At 42.3% G+C, this 20,059-nt stretch overlaps 1 protein-coding gene across 1 annotated transcript in view; it reads right to left on the bottom strand.

Moving 5' to 3' along the window:
* Window positions 1–20,059, bottom strand: part of LOC131457970 (polypeptide N-acetylgalactosaminyltransferase 10-like) — a 70,243-nt gene that overhangs the window by 23,641 nt on the left and 26,543 nt on the right. The window contains exons 2-4 of the mRNA XM_058626530.1: window positions 19,033–19,135; window positions 17,310–17,448; window positions 13,951–14,117 (exon numbers count right to left, since the gene is read on the bottom strand). Of these exons, the coding sequence (XP_058482513.1) occupies window positions 13,951–14,117; window positions 17,310–17,448; window positions 19,033–19,135 (409 nt within the window). The remainder of the gene's footprint in view (window positions 1–13,950; window positions 14,118–17,309; window positions 17,449–19,032; window positions 19,136–20,059) is intronic.

Below are 20,059 nucleotides of genomic sequence, written 5' to 3'. Positions count from 1 at the left end.
TTCCTGTTTCATACAGCGTGTTTTTCCTGTTTTAAATTGTGTTTGGCAGCAGATGTCTGGACGGACCGCCGGCAGAATGAAGACAGCAGGACCAGTCAAAGCCAACAGGCCTTTCTTTCTGTCACTCTCTCCATCCATCCATCCATCTTGTCTTCCCCTTCTATCTCTCCTGTGATTTATATCTCACTGAGCCTCAATAAATGGCCGCACATCCAAGAGTAACGGCCTCACATTTCCTTCTGCAGTGTCAGATTTTTAAAAAACTCACTAATTTGTTCCTCGCGTCAGAAAATGTCACCTTCCCAAAAACCGCTGTAAAAATATTATATATTAATATTTTTTACCCCTTTAAATGAGTCAGCATTTTAAAACTACTTCAGCCTGATATATACATATCAAATATTAATACTATGTTTGAAATTTTGTTTACAACGCCGAAGAAAACAGTCAGAATCTGAGGGAAAAGGGTGAGAATTTTAAGAAAAATAGTTTAGAATTCTCAGAGAAAACGTCAGATTTCCGAGAACAAAGTCAGAATTCTCGGCCAGAATTTTAAATCAATAGTTTTATTCCCAGTTTCACGTGACTTCAGGACATGTCTTCAATAAAAAGACGTACAAGTGCATAAAGACTCTGTCTCAGAGCGTTTAGTTTTCTGCTGCCACTATAACTATTTAATCATGAAGCTCTGCGTCTGATAAACACAAGTGAAAAATTAAGTCATTCCCTTATTAATGATTATATTACAGCGAGTTTTTATGCAGCTACGATAACAAGCGCTGCAGGGCTTTGACCCTTCGACACAGACACACAGTCTCCATAGGTTTGGTGCCAGCCTGGGAGGAAACGTGGAGCCTTCACCTTCACAACACGGTAATAAATCAGCCCATTAGCTATTAAGCGTTAGGAGATTGATTCAGACTGAACTCTTGACCTGCGAGCCTTGATTCTTACATAACCTCCCTAATGACCCAGACTAAATAACCAACATTTGCATCGCGTGTGCGGCACATTCGGGGAAGGAGAGCGGAGCCGGGAAAAGGTTACGACGCCTAATTATGAACGGTTAATTTGACCTGAATAAATTGGAATACGGCTCCGCCGGTTTTATATGAGAGGAGACGATAAATCAGACTAATGAGAGCGGGCTGATGCCGGCAAACACATTAGTCATGATTAGAACGTGACGTCCAGGACGCGACGAGGGCTCAGACGTCACTTCTGCACACGACCGCTGCTCTTTTCTCCGCCTCACAGACGCTCATCAGAAAAAAAACGTAACGATAACACAGAGAAGTCGTGTCACTCTGTGTCAATCACTACATATGACCTCTGACCTCCAATCACATGACCACACATGGGCGGAAACACCTTTGGTTGTGGTTCCAGTACGTTCATGAAATGTTACTGAGGTCACATGACTGATGCTACTAACATTAGCATCGTTAGCTCTAGTCATTGCTTTGAATTCCAAATGCTAACCTGCTGCTGCTAACGAATTACTATTCGTTAGCAGCAGGTTAATGGGAGGAGCTAACATGTTGTCATGGCTACAAAGACAACACTGTGTTTTTTTCTCCTCTGGCACGCCTGCAGGACGTCACACGTGGAGGGGCGTGGTTAAATCCTGGAGATGGTGACGTCGTTCTTTTGAATATTTGATCTACAGTTGTGACACGCCCCTCATTAAAGGGACAAGTCTTCCTCACTCACAGCTGATTCCACGTCAGTATCTCACACAACAGCATTTTAAACGGCACAGAAACCGTGGAGCGAGGGCGGCGGCGATCGTTTCGGTTCAGAAACCAGCGACAACATTTCCTTCTCCTTCATATTTGTTTCCATGGCAGGGAGGAGTGGGGAGGAGGAGTGGGGAATGTTCAATTCAATTAACCTCAAATTACAGTGGATCCGATTTGACTCTTCATCTCGTCTTTCCAAGGTGCTGGATTACTTCCCAGAAGTCTTGGCGCGTCACCAAAGAGCCAAGCTGCTAATTTATTCCTCCAAAATATTTCGCCTGTGAACTCCTGCATCGACACATCCTCCGTTTTCTTACCCAATGCCAGACTGGAGACATTTGAAGCTGCTTTTCTGCTGCCGTCATTAAAAAAAGACGAAGAAGAAGAGGAGGATGCTGTGATGATAGAAGTCTGAGGTCTGAGGGGGGATTTTTAAAAACAGCACACACACACACACACACGGAGCTTAAATGGCTTCTGAGGCAGTGATAACAGATGTAGTACAGATGTGCACTTTGCCATGTCACATTGTAAAATGATGAAAGCAGCATTTTGATGAAGGACGGACGATTTCATGTCTCTGCCTTCAAGCGCACACACACACACACACACACACACACAGTCACAGACACTAACGTCTCCATCAAAGCTGCTCGATTTTATTCTTTATTTCCGTTCTTCTTCTTTCAATGTGTGTGAATGAATTTAGAATCCAAATGTCAAAATGACATTAAAAACAAACATATTTACATCCATCAGTCATCACCTCGTAGATTAACCCTCGTATGATCATCATGATAATCTGGCCGTCTGGATTTATTTAGATTTTATGTTCAATGAGTGAGTTCTTCTGCCTCACTTTCACTTTCCATATCTGGAGGGGGAAATGTCAGAATTCCCAGGAAAAAGTCAGAATTTTGAGAAAAAAAGTCAGAATTTTGAGAAAGAAATGTCAGAATTCTAACCCAGAATCCCACATTTCCTCACATTACTTTGGACAACTATGGACAGGACACATCTTCAAGAACTGGACGTATCAGTGCAAAAGACTGTGTTGTCATCAGTCGAGTCTTTTTACAAGTCTGGCAGTTATTTATTCAATCGTTTCAGAACGACAGAACTGAGAAGCTGACGTCACAAACGTGTGACGCGCTGGTGAATCTCGACTGTGATCGGACGCTTGTTCCGGTGGAAATCCTGACGTTCCACCACAACGACGCAAACGTTCTATTTCTCTGCTTTTCCGGTATCCACCCATCCATCCATCTTCTCCCGCTTCATCCTCCTGTAATTCGTGACACGGCGCCGCCTCAGGCGAGGAGGGGAACACGTTCGTTTCACTAAAGTGCAAAAGTGTGAACTCAAACTCAGACCGACTCAGTCCAGTGGAGACGACAGACAGCAGGACTGGGTTCAGACTGAACTGTACACAATAACCAAAACCTAATCAAATTAGAGCCTTTTTTTCCAGGGTAAATTATGACAAATGAATAAATCATGTTGCGTTCAAGTGCTGTCTATATACTGTATATATGGACATATATAAACATATGGCCGAGCTAAAGCAGAGCGACACTGCAGAAATGAGTTCTGGCAGAATTGTCACATACAGTATCGTCGGAGCAGTGACACGCAGCTGCACGCACGCACGAGGAGGAAGACGAGCAGGAGGAAGAGGATGCCATGACAACGACAGCTTCAGAGACAGAGTCGCTGTTAGTCAGTGTTAACAGGCAGCGGCGACACAGTGTCCACTCCGTCACTGCACAGGAATCTGGTACGACTGCTGCTGCTGCTGCTGCTGCTGATTTAATCTGCGTTGTGTTTAAGGAGCTGTGGGTGTTAAGTTCCGAGCAGGAAGTGCAAGTTTTCCAGGATTATTACGTAGTTAATGGAGCGAGACATGACACAGGGTTCAAAACTAAAATATTCAGCAGAAAAAAAGGTGAAGGAGGAGGAAACAAAGACGACAAATGACGCGGTTAAAGATATAGAGTGGGTTTGTAGCTTTTTTTTACCTTTAAAAGTGGCGGTTAATTCATGGGAGGCCACACTTACCTCAGTCTCAGGTTGTTCTCTGACAAAAACTACGACGATGCGTTCAGGTGTCTTTTGTTAGCACCTCGTCACACCTACAAAGACATGTTATATAATATAATAACGGTGTTTTATTTCCCCTCTTGTTATTAAAACATCATAAAGTGTCTTTAGCTCCTCCCCCTCCCTGTCGTTCTTGCCTCGTGGTTAATGGTTAAACTGTGTTCATGATTTCTTTCTTTATTTAATTCATTATTTCTCTTTCTGTATGAAGATTGCCCCCATTAAGCTGGAAGGACGCCAGTTACTTCTGCTATTAAAGACGCTAATGACGCTCCTTGGGGAGCGCGGCGCCGGCTCTCAATTTAAATTTCAATTAAAGTCATATAATGACGACAATAACAACATTAATAAGCCATTTGTGAGGAAACGAGACGACGGACACTGACGCGCACGTTGGTCTCACGCTGATGGAACAAACGTTTATTTATAAAGTAATTATACTTTATTATTATAAACGTGAATTGTTTGTTAACTATGACATTAATGCGATGAATCGTTTGACAGCACTACTTCAAAAGCTTAAGTCAATGAAAGTCTTTCATCGGTCAAACCGTGGATCAGTGAGCGTCGCATGAGACGTGGATTCGTTTTGTGACGTCACATCCAAACGAACCTGGACGCGGTTTATCAGAGGACGCTCCTCAAAGCCAGCGCTCGCTCTCGCTCTGGCTCTCCAACACGCACCAACACTTACAGGTGCTAATGAAGTCAGCGTCCTGTGGGAAAACGCTCTCATCTCCAAAGTACACTCTAATTAAATAGGAGCGTGTGGGAGAGACAAACATTTGCCACCACATGATAACATGCGCCGCTGTTTTTGGGCAAAAACACGTCACCTTCTCGCCCTCAGGCCTCTGGAAAAAGCCGCTTTATTACAGGAAACTAAACGATCTGGCAGAAAATAAAAGTAACAACAACAACAACACACACACACACACACACACACAGTGTGGCTAAAGAGAGAGAAAACAAATCATCCTAATGCAGTTTAGCGGTGATGAAATGAGGCTTAACTGCTTCATTCCACACACTCACAAAACTCCAATTTCAGCAGCCGCTTTGCATGAGAGTGGATATTTTATGGACAAAGAAAAAAGAAAAAGAAAAATCTGGAAGGACACAATCTGTGCGACGATATTATTCATGAATTCATCTGTGGATGAATCAATAATCTTTGTCTGGATTCTGGTCTTGACGACCATTCACAGCTGCTTTAAGTTACTTTATCAAACTAATGAAGCTCATTTCAGGTCCAGTCATTTAAACATCTGCAAACCAACAACCTGAGCAACGCGATAATTATGTCAAACTGAAAATGTTTTTATCTGTGCCAATGTTTGTCTTCAGACTTCATCATGAAACATCCACACAGGCCTGAGGCTGAGAAGTCTGCAGCTGTCGGCTTTGTCAATCAAAAACTGGCCCCGCCTTTCAGACACTTCCTCCAATCATCACACAGAAGCACAGCATTTGGCGCCCCACCCACTGCTCCATTGACTCCCAGAAACTACTACGAAAACAACTAAACTACCAGTAAACCTACTAATAAAAACTACAACAAAAACTAGTAAACTACCAGAGAAACTACTATAAAATTACTACAAAAACCAAGTAAACTACCAGAAAAACAACAAAAAAACTGCTACAAAAACAAGTAAACTACCAGAGAAACTACTAAAAAAAACTACTACAAAAACAATTAAACTACCAGAAAAACTACTAAAAAAATACTACAAAAACAAGTAAAATACCAGATAAACTACTATAAAAAACTACTACAGAAACAAGTAAACTACCAGAGAAACTACTAGTATAAAAACTATAACTTACTTAGAGAACTAATGTAAAACTACTACTAAAACTAAACAACTACTAGAACAACTGAACTACCAGTAAAACAACTACTAGTAAAACTACTAGTAAAACAAGTAAACTACCAGTAAAACTACTATTACTAAAACTACTAGTAAAACACCTACTAAAACAAGTAAACTACCAGTAAAACTACTAGTACAAAAACTATAACTTACTTGAAGAACTAAACTACAACTACTACTAAAACTAAACAACTACTAGAACACCTGAACTACCAGTAAAACAACTACTAGTAAAACAACTAAACTACCAGTAAAATTACTACTACTAAAACTACTAGTAAAACAACTAAACTACCAGTAAAATTACTATGACATAAATTACTACTAAAACAACTAATTACCAGTGAAACACCTACTAAACCAAGTAAACTACCAGTAAAACTACGACTAAAACTAAACAACTACAAAAACACCTGAACTGGCAGTGTCGCGTGTAAAACCACGTCACGGCTGCAGATGACTCTGCCCAGGTTGAGGAGGAGGAGCTATGAAGTCATGGAAAACGGCATCATGGTTGCCTTGGCGACAGAGAACAGAGTCACAGTCGCAGAATGGTGTGAATAATGTGCGTGTCCACGTGTGTCAGCTTTAACGCCGCAGGTCCTTGTCCAGTCACAGCCGTGTGTCGCCCGAGGTTCTCCTCTGTCATCCGCACGCACTGACGCGGTCCGGCGTGCGGATGACAGACGACGAGGCGGAGGAAAAACCCCGCGGTGAGCGCGGCCGCGTTGGCCCGAGCTAACCTCGAGCCGACGCTCTCCTGCAGGGACGGCGAGGGATGAACATCCTCCCTGCGTGAGGCCAGGAAATTCAATTACTGCCTAATGAAGAGTGAGCTGACCTCCCCTCACCATCATCATCATCATCACAGCATGAGCTGGTCAGCTCACAATCTGTGCTACTTTACTCTGTCTCATTATGTTTTCATGTGTGAGTTTGTGATGATGTGACTTTGTTCCCATGAGTTCAAACTTTAAAACTGTGTGTAATATCTGTGGGTGTGAGTGTTTACAGATTCATCTTCTTATGTATCACATGTTTTAGCCGTGATATAAAGTAGCAATAATTGTGCCATTTGGATTGGATCTTCGTCTGAACTCAATCCTTTTTTTATTTATTTATTTATTAATTGATTTATTATTCCTCACGGTGAAGGTGTCTTTTTTTGTTCCTGTCCGTTCCGCGCCGCCGTCGTCGTCAGATCTGCGGACGTCGACCTTTTATGGTGTTTTTTTGTTATCAAAGTTTCAAGGATCCTGTTCATTTACAACAGTGCTGTGATGTCATGCATCGAGATTGTTCCAGTTCTCACTCCCGAGTAAATTTATTTCTTGTCCCCATTTATCATCTGCTGACACACACACACACACACAGAAATGTGTTTTTATATCTTAGTAAGGACACATTATAGCTCATCAAACGTTAACCTTAACCAGTTAATGTCTAACCCTAACCTAAGGTTTTGGTCTCCATGACGACGATACTGGTCCTGACAGGAATAACATGTTTGTTTGAAGACAAAACATCTTCATGAGTTTTGACAGAGATGAGAGATTAAAATGATCTCTTACAGGAGATAAGGAGTTAAAAAAAATGAGGGAAGACTCTTATCTAAATTTTAAGGGAACATACCTGTGTCATCACCTACCCATCACAAAAAGATTCAGATCCCAAACGAAATTGCAGAGAGGAAGTTGCTAAAAATGGTACAAACCAAGGTTATGATAGTTTAAGTTTTTTTAGGCCACTTTTTTCCTCTCGAGCGACAAAAACGTGCAATTTCTCAGCTTCAGAAACCGTCTAAAATGAATCACAAAATGTATTTTATTATTTTTTTTAAATCGACTTTTTCTTTGCAATGATGGTCATTTAGTTTGCGCTCCCTCACTTTGTTTGTGCCGCGTTTTTTTGTTTGCGATTCCGACTCCAAACTCGTGACGACTTTCGCTCCAAAACTCAGTAGCCAATCAGCAGGCAGCTCCCTAAGCCCCGCCCATGGTCAGCATCACAAACAAATAACCACGGGAACCAATCAGGGAACATAAATCCAGTCATTGCAAAGAAAAAGTGAATTTTCAAACAAATAAAACACAATATTTTTTATGTTTGATTAAATCGATATAGTATTTGCATTTTGGGGTTTTGGTTTTTGGTTTGTAATGTTTTTTTTAATTTATTGTATTGTGTTCTGTACTTTGGTTGTTCTCATTATTATTATATATTTTACTCTGAGGCACTTTGTGATGTTATATCTGTGAAAGGTGCCACATAAATGAAATTTACTGACTTCCTTACACACACTTCCTCGTCGCTGACCACCAATAACACCGTCGCACACTTACAAGTCACAAATTGGCAACCGAACACAACTAATAACCCATTTTTTTAAGTCCGTCCATTTAGCGCAGACATTTCAGGACACACTTCGTGTCTCATCGGACACGTTGTCTCTCTCGCCCGCTCATATTTCTCCCACAGGAAACACATAATTGATCGGGAAGTGAATAACGGGACGATCCATCAGAGGAGCGGGCTGACGCTCGCTGGTCCTGCTGACAGACCGCACTTAACCATGATGGATACATGTGGACTCGCACTCGTCCCCCGATTTAATGAAACTCTGCTATGAAGACGTCGGAGCACAATAACGTGCCAGAGATGAGATATGGAAGCGGAATGCGAGGCCGTCCTTGAGCTGATGAAAGTCTTTTTTTATCAACCCAAGTGCTTCCTGGTATTTTTAGGTATTTTTTTTTCTTTTACTAACAAAGCAGAAATAAAAACTCAGAGCAGAAACTCATTTCCTGCAGCTTACAAGAGCAGAGGTTGGGTTTTTAGACGGGACAACGGTGTTTTTGACACTTCTGGAGCGAATGAGACTTGTGGGGAGCCAAACCCAGCTGAAGCAGGGTGAAAGGTCGGGTGCCCAGTTAACCTCAGCATGTTCTAGGTCTGTTGGAGGAAATCGGAGAACCCAAAGAAAACCAACCATGGGTAGAACATGCAAACTCCATATAGAAGGAGAACCAGGCCATGAACCCAGGTCTTTTTAGCTGTGTTTAGATGTGTTTTCCAAAATAACCAGCACCAACTGTTCCATGTTTTTGCACCCTTCCCCTTAGGGAACCAGAGTAAAACGGTATGGTGCGGTCAGGGTGGAGCTAGACTAACAATCAGACTGTTATTTTAACACCCGCAGTCTATCATCATTCAAATATCGACGCCACAAACCAAGCAGGAAAAAGAAAAAGAACTGCTGGACGTCCTCCATTGTCGTCTGTGTCTGTCGTGTTCAATGGAAGCTTGACCCATTCCAAAGTGTACCATACTGCACCAAACCAAAACTGTACCATGATGGAACAACAGCACAGTGTCCTTGTGAGGTCACAAATACCTTCAACTTCCACCCAAATGCAATCCTTTCACCTTCCATCTTTGAGAGAATCATCTCTGAATGTTTGTAACTTCAATCCACAACAACAACGACAAAGTTCTGAAGCTGGCAGTGAACCCTGGTGTGTCCGATTTGTTTGGGTCTGTCGCTCGAGAACCTCTGAAATGAGGTTGTCTTGGACCACCTGCTCGTGAACTCTCATTGGTGTGAACTCTATCCACGACTTTCTCTTGAAGGCTAGTATGTCATCTACCTCCTGCACCGAGGAGAACCACGACCTTCCATCTTTGAGAAAATCATCTCTGAATGTAACTTTAATCCACAACAACAAAGTTCTGAAGTCTTGGGGTTGGGGAGGTCAGTGCGGTGTGTCTGATGTGGGCCAAAACAACCAAACTCTGGTCTCCTGAGATGAGGTGGTCTTGGACCACCTGTTTGTGAACTCTATCCACGACTTTCCCTTGAAGGCGAGTATTTATAGCTCCCGCCCCAGATCTCCGCGTTTCTCCGTCCAAACTCTTGGTCCTCAGCAGATGAACTAGAACATTGACTTTTTGCTCTTTATAAACATTCTATATAAATGTTCTTTTTTCAAAGTGAATTATACATCATTACACTTTTAGTTTGGATTTCTGTGAAATATTGTGACATACAGGTCAGGTCTTCTCCTGACCAGACTAGAAGTTCATCAGCCACCCGGGTGATTGGAGTTTGTGACGCCTGCTCTAAGCAGTTTGACCACATTTAGGTGTTTTTATAGCATGAAAATTAATTTTTACATGAATCAGCTCAATAATAATAAGGAAATAAACGTTTTTATTAATCATGAGGTGTGATTATTGTTTGTCTCTGTTCAAAAGCACCGATCTGAAGATATTTTCCTTTCATGCGGTTAAAAATAAGGCTTTTATTTTGACTCAGCAGCATCAATAGGAATCATAAAGACAGCGGGGGATGTTCTACTTTCTTTTTTCCCCCCCAATCTTTCCAGCCCTTATTCAAACCCCAGCAGGTGCACGATATCATTTCCTCTTGAAGCTACAGTGGGAGGAAGAGTCGCTCCCTCTGCCGCGTCTGTGATAAGACTTCCTCCCGTATGATTGTTGAATGTCAGTGGGAAACGGAGGAAAGAGGAAACTGCACAAACCTGACATTTACCGTCGTCGTCGTCGTCGACAACAACAACAACAACAACAACAACAACATCAGGGATAAGCTGGAGAGAGAGAGCGAGGGAGAGTGAGGACGGCAACATGACAGCAGATCCACCAGAGTCAGATTAAGGAGATTTGTTGACCGCCGCGATCTCTAAAAGAGACGGATTATGAGCCTAAGATTCACATAATAACCTCCACAGCGGAAGTGTCGGCAGCAGCGAGTCCTGAAGGGAGTTTAGCCATCATCACACGTGTGATTAAAGATTAAAAATGACAGCTTCAAATTATGTACGAAATCCCACCGTGTCACACAGAAACCTAAGGCTGAGGCGACTGTGTGTCAGTCTGATACTCAAGCTACAAAATCACCAGACTGAAATAAAACATTTAACATCCATGCTTCACTAAGGCCTGTCTGTGAAAGTGTGCGCTGTTTACTTCACAATATCTGTTACGCATTAGGACTTTGGCTGCTGATAACTAAGTGGCATTATTAGTTAGTGAGTCGGTTAGTGATCGGTTTATTTCAGAAAAGCAAAAACAAAATACAAATTAAACATAGATTTTCGGGTTTCTTTGCTCCATATCAAAAAGAAATCATTCATATTTTATGGACCAATCGATGAATCGAGAAAATAATCGACAGTAAGTGATTTCAGCCGATTAACAAAAAACTCGCAAACAAACAAAATCTACGATATCGTTAGAAACTCAAGTTTGTAAACCGCTCACTCTCCCACACCAAACTCCACAGAGAAAATCTGTGTTTTTAGCTCGTGGGGACACAGGAGCTGCTGGTCCACTGCTGGTCTACTGCTGCCTCGTGTGGTCACTTTGTGATGGAGGCAGCAGTGGATCAACAGCTCCTGTGTGCTGTGATGTTAAAATCACTCATTTTCTCTATGGGCTTTGGTGTGGGAGAGTGAGCGGCTGCAAAAAGGCTGCAGAGATGAAACTGTCAAAGGCACAATGTTTTCTCAAAGCATGTCCTTTAGTCTATAAAGTGAAAAGAATATAAAAAAAACAGAGCACAGTGGGGAATAAATAAATATTAATCCTTCCAGAGAAAGCCATCTGACCCCTGCCTTGAATCTGATGATCTGTAACACACAACAGTCGCCGGCTGACACCAGCACACTTCCTGCCGCCCGCTCTTTGTTCCCCTGAGCACACGCTCTGAATAAAAAGCCCAGCACGACTTTTCCTTTCCAGTTCAGGCGCGATCATGTCAGAAGAAAGAGAGACCTGACATCCACACAAAAACTCTTCCTCATCATGTCAGAAGAAAGAGAGACCTGACATCCACACAAAAACTCTTCCTCATCATATCAGAAGAAAGAGAGACCTGACATCCACACAAAAACTCTTCCTCATCACCACGTTTCCTCCGCGTCGTATTACTCGTGGGTTTTTACTGAAAGGGGAGAAACCGGGAGCTGGTGCTGAAGCACCGAGGCTGTAATTGCACAACACAAAGAGCCGCGCGCTCATTAGCGACCGCCGCCTGAAAAGCAGCTCGTCATCTGTCCACGTTCAGTGTGCCGACGACACAACATGGCACCGATTACTGCAGCGAGACAGCGACACAGCACATTTAGCCTTATTACAGGCGTCTTTAGCCACTGAATATGTGTGGCTTCTTTATTCCCATTAAATTCCCATGGAATGTTTTCGCTTTGGTAAAATTCCCAGAGTTTTGCAAACCTAATGACGTGTTTGCAGCATCAGTCATGTGACCTGGTGGGAAAACCCTGCATGTAAACGCCAAGCAGCTCACGACTCTCGCTCTGACCTCCCGTCGTTCCTGAGGTTCTACCGTAATGACAAGTATACGGGAGCAAGGGTCACAGAAAGGTTAAAGGTCAGGGTGGAGGTTAAGTGGATTCATCCAGACTCAGATTTTGGGGTGATAAAAAACCAAAGACCTGGTTTGAGTCACTGTGTTTATCAGCGTCAGTGATCGTGATGAAATCTCATGAAAGCGTAATATTGTCCTCCTGAAACGTCCCCGCGTGTCCTCCTCTGTCCCGCTCTGCTCTCCTGCATTATTTAACATCTCAGGAAATGGTGGGAAAGTGAACAGGAAATTATGCGGCGCGGCATCTCTGAACCGATAATGAATGTCTTGTTCTCTCAGAGCCCGGTGATGACACTGCACTTGTGCTCTGATTTATTATGTAAGGGCTCAGCGCTGTACATTAACTCCCGGGTTCACACTGATTAGGCCGCCGGCGTGAGGGGAAGCAATCCGCGGCAGAGCGCCGGGCGAGGGTCGCGCGGCACCCTCATCATCGCTCGTCTGCTCCCGGGAAACTGCTCATGATCGTGGTTTCCATGACGACTGTGAGGATGATTGCATTTAAAACTCCAGGCCACTCTGGTGGTTTGATCATGAAAATGCAAACACGCCATTTACAGCCTTTTTACTTCATGCTTTCATGCTTTCATGCTTTCATGCTTTCATGCTTCCATGCTTTCATGCTTTCATGCTTTCATGCTTTCATGCTTTCATGTTCATCTGTGCTCTCTGATAACAGCTGAAAAGACCAAATAAATAAATACTGCTGTATTAGCGAGCAACTTATAGACCAGGGGCCTCAAACTCATGACCCGGGGGCCAGTGAACTTCTCATCTGGCCAGGAGCCCTGGGGCCAGGAGTCCTGGGGCCAGGAGCCCTGGGGCCAGGAGCCCTGGGGCCAGGAGCCCTGGAGCCCTGCAGCCAGGAGCCCTGGAGCCCTGGAGCCTGGAGCCCTGGAGCCAGGAGCCCTGGAGCCAGGAGCCCTGTGGCCAGTCAAGTGAAAAAAGTCTGGTGAATTTCTAGTCTGGTCAGGAGGGGGGCCAGGAGCCAGGGGGCCCAGGAGCACGGGGGGGCCAGTCAAGTGAAAAAGTCCGATATTTTAGGGAAAAAAGAACAGTTTAGTGATTAGAAATTAAAAAATGATATCTAAATGTTGCAAATTAAAAAAATATTTAGGATGATGTTGCACTTTCAAAATAAAAGTTTTTTTTTTTTAAACATACATACTGTATATGTATGTGTATATATATATATACATATGTACTGTATGTATATATAAATACAGTATATATCATTTACAACAAAAAATAGACAGAAAAATAAAATAGAATCAAACAATTTTTTGAAAAATAACAAGCAGACAATTGAAATTGAAGCTTATATAATTATTAAATGTTAAATTTATATTTTAATGTGATAAATATAACCCTCATGTATAATTCTTATTATACAAATATTGTTCACTGTTTGGGTCTGTTTGGTGAAATAAAAGATAAATAAGCGCAGGGCCACAAGACATCGACTGGGGGCCACGAGTTTGAGACCCCTGTTATAGGCCAAAGAGAAAAGAAAAGCATGAACTTAAAGCATGAAAAAAGGAATGTTCCAATCTTCACACAAATGAACATTTCCACAGAGTGTAGTCTGGACTTTACTGTCGGTGCAGTGAAGACAAACAGCGACATCAGAGCGATCTGCAGGACATGAAACGCCTCCGGGCTCAAACGTCCCCCGACAAACGACTGTGACGCAGCAAAAGTTCCACCACTAAACTTCTTTAAGAGACGCGGCGACGCAGAACACATCGTTAAAGCGACCACTTCAGACAACGTTTGAGTCAAACAAACACAAATGACTGTGTGTGTGTGTGTGTGTGTGTACCTTTGTCGCTGAAGTCGTCGACCAGGATGATCTCGGCGATGAGCTGCGGCGGCGAGCGGTTGAGGACGCTGTGAACCGTCCTGAGCAGCGACGACCAGCCCTCGTTGTGGAACGGGATGATGACGCTGGTGGTCGGCAGCTCCTCCGAGTACAGCTTCTGTTTGCAGCTGAATCACAAACAACAGAAAATCAACATCATCATTATCATCATCATCATGAGAGAGCAAAAAAAAACCTGTGCTCAGAGGAGCCACTCTCAGTTTCTTTCATAATCTTCATAATCTCTTAATCTTAGTCCTGATGTTTAAAATAATCCGTTTTTTCTGTATCTGTGAAGCTGAAACCAAAATGTATCTTCACCAAATGCTCTGCGTTCTTGACACAGGTTACAGCTGATCATCTGAGATTTAGCTTAAATAATAATTATGACTTTATTCTCATAAAATGACCACTTTATTATGACTTTAGTGTCATAATATTGTGACTTTATTCTCATTAGATTACGACTTTATTCTCATAATTTTACAACTCTATTCTCATATTTTACAACTTTATTCTCATATTTTACAACTTTATTCTCATAAAATTATGACTTTATTCTCATAATTTTACAACTTTATTCTCATAATTTTATGACTTTATTCTCATAAAATTACAACTTTATTCCAATAATATTATGACTGTATTCTCATTAGATTACTATTCTCAAAATATTACGACTTTATTCTCATAATTTTACGACTTTATTCTCATAAAATTACAACTTTAATCCAATAATATTATGACTGTATTCTCATTAGATTACAAATGTATTCTCAAAATATTACAACTTTATTCTCATAATTTTACGACTTTATTCTCAAAAGATTAAAAATGAATTCTTCAGTTTGACCCAAATACTGTGTCATAATAAAGACTATATCCGTGTTATAAACAGTAAATGAACTAACGTTGAATGAATGAAGAGAACCTCTCTCTTCCTCTCTGGATCTGCACACACATTATTTATCCGAAGAACAGTTGGGAGGTCTGAACGTGACGTGACAGTCTGACCCATCACTCACACACAGCAGAGACAGCAGCTGCTCTCGTGCTGCATACAGAGCACCACAGCAGAACCCAAGCCTGACCCAGAGTGGTTCTGCTCAGATACAGGAGGCAGAACTGAACCCAAGCCCGGTTTATACTGGAGACACTTAAGCTGGGTTTCCATCTAAAGACGGGACGATACCACTTTTCTGTGTCCGATACCAGACAACAAAAACTACACATCATAATTTTAGATCATTTATGAACGTATGAATGTATCTCATGATATTACGACTTTATGCTCATAAAATTACGACTTTATTCTCATAAGATTACGACTTTATTCTCATAAAATTACGACTTTATTCTCATAAAAATTATGACTTTATTACGACTTTGCTGCGACTTTATTCTCATAAAATTACGACTTTATTCTCATAACAATTATGACTTTATTACGATTTTGCTGCGACTTTATTCTCATAAGATTACGACTTTATTCTCATAAAATTACGACTTTATTCTCATAAAAATTATGACTTTATTACGATTTTGCTGCGACTTTATTCTCATAAGATTACGACTTTATTCTCATAAAAATGATGACTTTATTACGACATTGCTACGACTTTATTACGACTTTCCTATGACTTTATTCTCATAAGATTACGACTTTGGAACGGTAAAGCCCTGGTTCAGGCTTGCGTTCCTTGGTCAGCGCGGTGTGGGCTGCAAAGCATGACGTCGTACCGGAACTACAAAAATAAGCAACAATAACAACAACAACATTGATTGACTGAAACCAGTCATCCAAAAAGAACATGCTTTCCATAAACTGGAGAGTTCTTCTGTGCACAGAAGAACAACGGCAGGAGCAGTCAGTGCTGGTCAGATAAACCATAAACATGTGTGATGGTTCTCAAATGTGCAGAAATATGAAGGTTAAACGAGAGCGAACAGCAGGTTCCGGTAAAGAATGGTCAGGTGAGTGTGTGTGGGAGGGGACGAGCGCTGCAGGCCGGTCAGTGACGAATCGGGTCAGCAGTTCCCAAGCTGTTCGGCAGATGATATTTATAGTTCTTACTTGTAGTATTCTGGTCTGTAATGAGTCAGAGGAGCTCTGGATGAGACTCAGCGATCCTGTGTTCTTTAACACAAGACGGAGTCGCTCTGTTCATTCTGTTTGGTCCAGTACGGCGTGGGTTTTCATTTGGAATAGTACCAAAATAACCAGCCCTACCCGTTCCATCCTTTGGTAGTAAAATGGGACAAGCTGGGGCGGCTCCGCCCACGATAGTCAGCTGTCACTGCCTTGCGGTTGTCGTAAATATCTAAGAAACTGGGATTACATTTCTTTCTGTCCGAGACAAAAACACGGGTTTTGATGACCTTTTATTTATATAGTTGATATATATTCATGTTATTTGACTATAAGACAGAGACTGAGGCAACTGGTCATCAATCATGACACCCAAGTTTGTTGCTATCTTGGAAGGAGCCAAGAATTTTAAAATCAATCCTAAAACTGGTGCTGGTCGCCAATGGCGTGACGCCTGACGACTACAGTCACGGAGCTGAAGCAGGAAAGCTGCCCCGGGGTTTACATCACAGAAAAACGCGTTTAAAAGCCACGCGCTAATGCCAGTCGATGCGAATGATCCGGAAAACACCTTCACAGAGAAAACCCCCTCTTTAAAAATAAACCCTGGTGCCACAGCTGTCAAAATAAAAGCTGCTCCAGTGCCCAGAATCCATCGATCAACACTTCTTCACACCCTGTGCACAGATGGAAGCTGGTGGTGGTGGTGGTGGTGGGGGAGGAGGAGGCGGGGGGGGAGGGGCATCAATGACACTGATAATTGCTGTCAGAAACATGGTTTATAAGCGCATAGGTGCCGTGTGGAGTGTAATCAGCTCCTCTCGGTGCAGAGCTACACCTCCCCTGTGAGTCGACTGCTGAGGCTGATAACTGGAACAATTGTTCCACACACTGCTCGTTGTAATGAGTTGGGACTGATCCAGCTGGAGGAAAATAAAGGTGTAAATAATGCTCAAAATAGTGTGTGTGTTTGGTTTGGTGTCTGGACAGCGTTGTTCAATTAGCTCGCTGACAACTGACAATGGAGCGTCCGGTGCGACGGGCCCTTCTCAGCAAGAACGCTGGTTAGGGCTGTCGCTTCAAACTCATTTAAAAATGACCATTGCCAGTAATCCTTAATCTCACAGACTTTTAACTCAGATAGTTGTGTGTTGTGTGTGCACAAAGACATTTCAACACAACACAAGTCTCCGCTCTCTCTCTTTCTCTTGAACAAACACACCAGACTCACTTTGGGTGACGGATGTCGGGGACGGAGCGGTTGAGGGAGATCCGGTCGCTGACGTAAATGTTGAATCCATTCTCCCTGTACGCCTGGTCGACCCGGTCGGCGTCGGTCAGAGGGAACGGCTTCCCCTGTTCCCCGTTACCTACAGCGGGCAGAGAGCGAGAGGTGAGGTGATGAGGTCCAAATAACTGCTCCAACCGGACGTTCAAGTGAAACCCCAAATACGCCAAGCTTTGTCTTCTAAAACGTCCTAAAAATGGGTGAGAATTACAAGCTCATTTTCCCGTAGACTTCAATACAAACTGAACCCAAGCCCGGTTTATGCTGTTTTTCCATCTAAAGACGAGAAGATACCACTTTTCTGTGTCCGATACCAGATAACAAAAACTGCACATCTTAATTTCAGACCATTTATATGAACATATCTCATGATATTACAACTTTATTCAATTATTTCAATTAATTCTCATAATACTACGACTTTTTTCAACATATTACGACTTTATTCTCATAAAATTACAATTAATCTTCATAATATTACGACTTTATTCCCAAGAGATTACGACTTCATTACAACTTTATTCTCATAATAATTACGACTTTATTACATTGACATTTTTACGGTCAGTGAACAATGAATATTTAGGATTTTTGGATTGTATCGGATTCTAAATCTTTATCCGTCTGCTAAATTATTTTGGTAACACTTTAGATTAGGGAACACATATTCACTATTAACTAGGTGCTCACTTATATGCATAAATAGCACACTAGCCCTTTATTAGTAATTATTAAGCATGTATTAACACCTTCTTCCACATAACCTTATTCTACCTCTATTACGACATGAATTAAGATTTTTCCTGATTTGGGTGTTAAGACGTGCTTAATAATTACTAATAAAAGTCTGGTATGCTACGTATATGCATGTTAGTAAGCACCTAGTTAATGGTGAATATGTTACATTACATTACATGTCATTTAGCAGACTGACAAGGGAATTGAGTTACAACCTGCCACCTGCACACAGGAGTACCGGTCTTAACCACTGAGCCACTCGACCCCTATGTGTTCCCTTATCTAAAGTCAGTCAGTCATCATCTACCGCTTTATCCTCCGCCAGAGGGTCGCCATTCACCATTCAACCATTCACTCTCACACTCACACCTATGGTTAATTTAGGGTGTCCAATTCAACTAATTCCCACATTGCATGTTTTTGGACTGTGGGAGGAAGCCGGAGAACCCGGAGAAAACCCACGCACACACGGGGAGAACATGCCGCCTGGTGGCTTCACTTTTCACACATTTTGATAAACGACTGTTTAAACTACAAAAACACACGAGTGGACGAATAAGCACAAAAACAGACTCATTTCCATCCTTAAAAGCGACGCCTCGCAGACAGCAGCCCGATCCTTCCAGCAATAAAACCATTATGCATTATTTACAGTGTCTGTATAGAGGCTGATTTCCCTGAGCAGAAAATAAAAGAGAATTTGTGATGATTGTAGTAAATATAAAGAACATTCAGAGGAAGTGGATTTACGGCCCCTGCTGCAGAGGAGCCGGAGCCAGAGGAGGAAAACAGGGAACAGTGATTTGTGAGATTTGTGAGACTCTTTCTTCAGAGACTGTAAACACCGTGTGCACGATGAAAATGTCACCGGCTCCTCATCTGCATTTCACACGTTATTTACGAGTGCGCGGCGCACACACACACTCACCCGAGCGAGACGCGTCCCTTTTGATTGCCTCGTAGTCGTGCCAGTCTTTCCTCCGCACGCCGTCACGTCCCACCTGAGCGTCCTTCACCAGCCGCTTTACGTCCTGCAGACACACAGGAAAACATGGAGAGGAGCCTGAATCCTGTCCTTCACAGAGACACTTGTGCTACATGGAAAACAAAGCCAAAGTTTACTGACAAGATTCAGGGGGTTTACTGTCATTGTGGTGCACACAGAGCGTGAAGATGAGGGCGATGTCTTTACACGATAACATAAATAACGACAAAAAGAAAGTAGGGCAGGCCACAGTCGCGCTGCAAGGATTATTCATTTATTTTCTCGACTGACTTACACTCCCTAAACTTATGCTCTCTAAACATACGCTCCCTAATCTTACGCCTCCTGAACTTGCGCTCCCTACATTTACACTCCCTAGTCTTACACTCCCTAAATTTACGCTCCCTAATCTTACGCTCCCTAAACTTAAACTCCCTTAATTTACGCTCCCTAAATGTACGCTCCCTAATCTTACGGTCCCTAAAATCACACTCCCTCAATTTACGCTCTCTAAACGTACGTTCCCTAAACGTACGCTCCCTAATCTTACGGTCCCTAAACTTACGGTCCCTAAATTTATGCTCTCTAAACGTACGCTCTCTAATCTTACGCTCCCTAAATTTACACTCCCTTACCTTACACTCCCTAAATTTACGCTCCACAAACTTACGTTCCCTAAATTAAAAATCTCTAAACTTATGCTCCCTAAACTTACAATTATTTTCATATTTCATATTTCTTAGCGGTTTAAGATTTTTACTTAAGTAAATATTATAAAAAAAGTGACTTTTACTTCTCCCAAAGTCATTTTCTGGTAAAATACTTGTACTTTTACTGAAATATCACCTTTAATAAGGTTCTTTATACTTTATAAGAGTGGACTTTGAGTGATGTCATCACCGCGGCTGGCGTAAACAAGCTCGGGCGTTGCCGCCACAAACAAAATCCTCAAATTACAACGTTTCACACC

The sequence above is a fragment of the Solea solea genome, chromosome 4, assembly GCF_958295425.1.
Source record: "Solea solea chromosome 4, fSolSol10.1, whole genome shotgun sequence".
Lineage (NCBI taxonomy): Eukaryota > Metazoa > Chordata > Actinopteri > Pleuronectiformes > Soleidae > Solea > Solea solea.
Note: the sequence above shows the minus strand (reverse complement) of the source record. Positions and strands in the feature narration are given on the sequence as shown.